Genomic DNA, 4,547 nt, shown 5'->3' with positions numbered 1-4,547 from the left:
GGCCAGGTGTGTCGGACACAGGAGGAAATTGACCGGTACATCAGCTCTCAGTGTGCATGTACGTATCCCCATGCAAGGGGCCAGTAAACAGTAAACCAGCATAAGGCTGTGTAGTATAACAAAATAAGAAGTATTAACAAGTGTTATTATGTGTAACACAGTGTTATAACACTGTGGTATCTTGACCTTTACTGCAGTAAAGGATCCGAGTACTTCTTCCACCACTGCAGATAGTATCAGGCCACAGACGTTGTAGTCTGACATAGGATTTATTGTAACTTCCACAGATCCAACTTACAGTCAATCAACTCAGCCAGTTTATTGCTGGAGCTACAACACAGTTTAAACCCCTTTTGAAGAACCCAATGAATAAAATTTGATTTAACCATAAAATAAACAATCAAAATAAAATCATCACCTCGTCCAGAGCTCTTTGGTTAATATTTGGCATAGTGAGACTGGAATCCTTTTATAAAACATTTAAATGAAACTGAGGAAGACAGATGATTGTGGTATAGGAGCCACTTTTCCAACAGGTAACCTACAGTTGGCAGCATTCACTCTGTTCCACCGTCACACAGAACTTCACTGCTGCCATCTTCACTGGGAATTTATCCAAAGTGTTGACATACGGAAACAGTGTGTCAGTGAAAGTGTGTGTGAAGGTGTGTATGTGTGTGTTAGTGTCAGGCTCAGAGAACGACAGCGTTCCTCTGCTCCAGTCCAGGTTCACTTGGATCCTCTGGAGCTTCTTCTGCACTGGGAGAACAGTGGATGAAGACGGTGGTGACAACGCAAAGTATTTGCCTCTATTGAACCCTATTATCCACAATCCGGTGTCTCCCTTCCTTTCAGAAGAATCTGCTAGAACACCTAGTCTCCAGTGTGTACTGTCTCCAACCTCGACATCCCAGCTGCGAGTCCCTGAGTCAAAGCCCTCAGAGCCCAGGACGGAGGGGTAAGAATCATCAAACCGCTCTGGATTGTCAGGAAGCTGCTGTTTGTCTCCTCGTCTCACGCTGGTCAGATCTTTAGACAGCATGAGATATGGATGAGCAGTGTTTGGATCTAAGACCACAGGGATGTCCTTCATCTTGTTCCAGATGTTGAAGGCCAGGTTGCCCAGGTGTTTGGCCTGGTCTATCAGAGCTCCTGAGGGCAGCTGTGGATCCTCCAGCAGGGGGCGCTGCTGGACTCTTTCCACTGCAGCCTTGTAGCTGTGCAGGAATGAGACGTCTTCAGCTCTCAGCTGCTCCTCTGTGGCTCTGACTGTGTCTGACAGAGCTGCTATCTCTCTGCTCAGAGCCTCCGTCTTCTCCTTCATCATCTGACTCTTCTGCTTCTCTTCCTCCCTCAGTGCAGCCATCCTGGCTTCCTCTTCCTCTTTTAGAAACTGGCGAAGCTTCTGAAACTGCTCCTTAATCTGCCTCTCTGTGTGTCGGGCCTGGACCTGAATGTGTCCTGCTGCTTGTTCAAACTCCACTTTAACTTTCCTACAGAGCTTCAGTTTGTCCTGTAAGGGTTTCAGGCATCTCCCCAGATTCTCCCTGTGATCCTGTGCGGCTTCATTGATGGGACTGAATCTGTGATTGGCGTGTTTCCTTGAGTCTCTGCAGACGAGACACACTGGCTGCTGATGGTCCAGACAGAAGAGTCTGAGTTTCTCAGAGTGCAGACTGCAGAGAGTCTCTGAAGTTCTCTGGGCTCTCTCCTGTAAGAAGGACTCACACAGGTTCTTTAACGCCAGGTTTACAGGTGGATCACCCTTTGAAGACCTTCTCATACAAAGTGGACACTCGTGTGTTTGTTTGTATCTCCACCAGCTCTGCAGACAGTTTTTACAGAAGCTGTGGCTGCATGACAGAAGAACAGGATCTCTAAAGACCTCATGACAGAGCGGACAGCAGAGATCCTCCTCTGATCTGGATGCCATCGAGTCTGTGAGTGCAGCTGAAATCACAGCAGACACAAAGTACAGTGAGTCACGGCCACCCTCCCTCCTCTGCTAACGTCTCTGAAGTGTACTTTTACTTTGCGTCGTGTTGTCGTCCAACTCGCCTTCAGTGTGTGGAGTGTCAGCAGGTTGAAGCAGCAGTGGAGTTTTCCACTTGTCTGTCCTGTAGCTGGACTCGGAGGAAGTAGTTAGTTTGATCTGAAGGTCAATCTGATCATCTCAGTCTGTGTCTCTGCAGTGACAAAGAAGAACAGACTGTTTCCTGCTTTGTCTCAGATGAGACAGGTGAGGGGCGGAGCTTTGTCACCTCTCTTCTGCTAAATTCTGGTTCTTCATCTGTGACAGGCTGAGTTTCATTCCAAAGTACTGATTCACTGCTGGGACAGTTTCCTGGTAGTGTGCAGCAGGATGTTTGTGGCACGTCAGCCTTTAGCTGTGTGTGAACGTAGAGACAGAGGGGCAGAGTCTGTTCAGCCCCTCAGTGGCCATTTACACACCACGTTTAGATCAATTCAGAGTCAGAGTACCATCCTTTTTGGGCGCAGCTATGGCTCAGGAGGTAGAGCAGGTTGTCTCTTGACCAGGGGATCAGTGGTTTAATCCATGGCTTCTCCAGTTTACATGTCAACAAGTCCTTGAGCATGACATTGAACCCCTAGTTGTTGCCACTGATATCACTGGTGGATGTGCGAATGGGTGAACAGGAAATAGTGTAAAGTGCTTTGAGTGGGTTCAGTGTGTAGAAAGCACTGGATAAGACCATTTACCACTCACTTCAAGACTTCTCAGTTACCCCCATAGCCAGCATTGCCTCTGGTTCCTGCTCTAGTGCCGTTGGTCTACTGGTGAGCTGGGCTGTCCTCCAGCAGGTAGAGTTCAGGCTTCTCCTGAACCGTTCTGGGTCTGTCAGTCTGACCAGGTCCTGATTCTGAGCACGTGACAAATGAGTCAAGTTCACCAAACAGTGTTCAGACAAAGCAGGAAAAGCATTTCTGGACATGAAGGGCTTTGTAAATCATGAGAATATGTTTGAATTGGATATGTTGTGGGACAAGAAGCCAGTGGAAGCACTTTAGGACACGGGTGATGTGGTCACAGGAGAAATGCTACAGCGGTAGTCAGGTCGTTGTAGATGGGGATTTCAGTAGCAGAAAGAGCAGGATGGATGGAGGTGAGCTGTGTTTGTCAGATAGAATAAAACTGTTTTTGTGATGACTTTCACATTATGTTCAAATGAAAAAAGTAAAAATGATAAAGGTAAACCAGCATATGCATGTCTCTGCAACAATGAAAACAGTAAAGTTACCTTTAGGCAATATTATCAGGAAGCACAACATAAATTTCCATTGCTATGCAGATGATACTCGGTTATATTTATCTATGAAGCCAAATGAATCAGGTCAGCTGGTCAAACTTCAAGCATGTCTTAAAGACATAAGGGCCTGGATGACCTGCAACTTCTTACTTCTAAACTCTGACAAAACTGAAGTCATTGTGCTTTGGCCTGAAAACCTTAGAAATCTGCTCATATACCGTATTTTTTGCACTATAAGGCGCACCGGATTATAAGACGCAATATCAATGTACGGGTCTATTTTCATACATAAAGTGCACCGGATTATAAGGCGCAATATCAATGTACGGGTCTATTTTCATACATAAGGCGCACAGGATTATAAGGCGCATTAACGCCTTATCATCTTCTTGCTTCCTCCACTTCCGTACCATTGATTCATTAATGTTGAATTCTCTCACAGCTGCTCTATTCCCATGTTCTACTGCGTGACTGATAGCCTTGAGTTTGAAATCCACTTCGTAAGCATGTCTCTTAACAGGTGCCATTTTGGGGTCCTTATACACACACCGTAATATTATGTTGAAGCACAGTACGTATTACTCCTATGGTAGCCGTAATGCTCCGACAATCAAGCAGTGCGGCTTTGTAACTTCGAGGTCAGTAAGCACAACCACAATTAATACATAAGGCGCACCGGATTATAAGGCGCACTGTCAATTTTTGAGAAAATTAAAGGATTTTAAGTGCGCCTTATAGTGCGAAAAATACGGTAGTTACTTTAGATGACATAGCTCTCGCCTCCAGTACTACTGTGAGGAACCTGGGAGTCATGTTTGATCAGAATATGTCCTTTAAATCACACATAAACCAAGTCTCTAGAACTGCCTTCTTTCACCTGCACAATATTGCGAAAATCAGGAGCATCCTGTCTCAACTACGTTCACACTGCAGGTCTTAATGCTCAGATCGGATTTTTTGCCGAAATCCGATTTTTTTGCACTGTTGTTCACACTGTCATTTAAATGCGACTGCCATCTGTCTCATGTGTGAACGGTATACGGCCCTGAGGTGACCCGCATGTGCAGAAGAGGACGTGACGTCAGATGCAGCGTACTGTGTTTGCGGAAATAAAAATGGATGCAGCTCGTGATAGCATGTGCAATCAAAATAAAGAAATAAGAAGAAGAAGAATATCAAGAAGAAGGAGAGCACAGATATTGCTTATGGCCTCGCCTCCTCCAGCGCAGAATTGTGATGTCTGTCGCATTTCAATGACATAAAAATCGCATGAAATGC

General features: G+C 45.6%; 1 protein-coding gene across 1 annotated transcript; it reads right to left on the bottom strand.

Moving 5' to 3' along the window:
* Positions 1-412: 412 nt before the first annotated feature.
* On the bottom strand, positions 413-3,284 carry LOC109951716 (nuclear factor 7, ovary-like). Its single transcript, XM_020586371.1, has one exon. The coding sequence runs from the start codon at positions 1,931-1,933 to the stop codon at positions 542-544; it is 1,392 nt and encodes a 463-aa protein (XP_020442027.1). The 5' UTR covers positions 1,934-3,284; the 3' UTR covers positions 413-541.
* Between the last annotated feature and the right edge of the window lie 1,263 nt (positions 3,285-4,547).

Source organism: Monopterus albus, unplaced genomic scaffold, assembly GCF_001952655.1.
Source record: "Monopterus albus unplaced genomic scaffold, M_albus_1.0 scaffold403.1, whole genome shotgun sequence".
In the NCBI taxonomy this organism is placed as follows: domain Eukaryota; kingdom Metazoa; phylum Chordata; class Actinopteri; order Synbranchiformes; family Synbranchidae; genus Monopterus; species Monopterus albus.
Note: the sequence above shows the minus strand (reverse complement) of the source record. Positions and strands in the feature narration are given on the sequence as shown.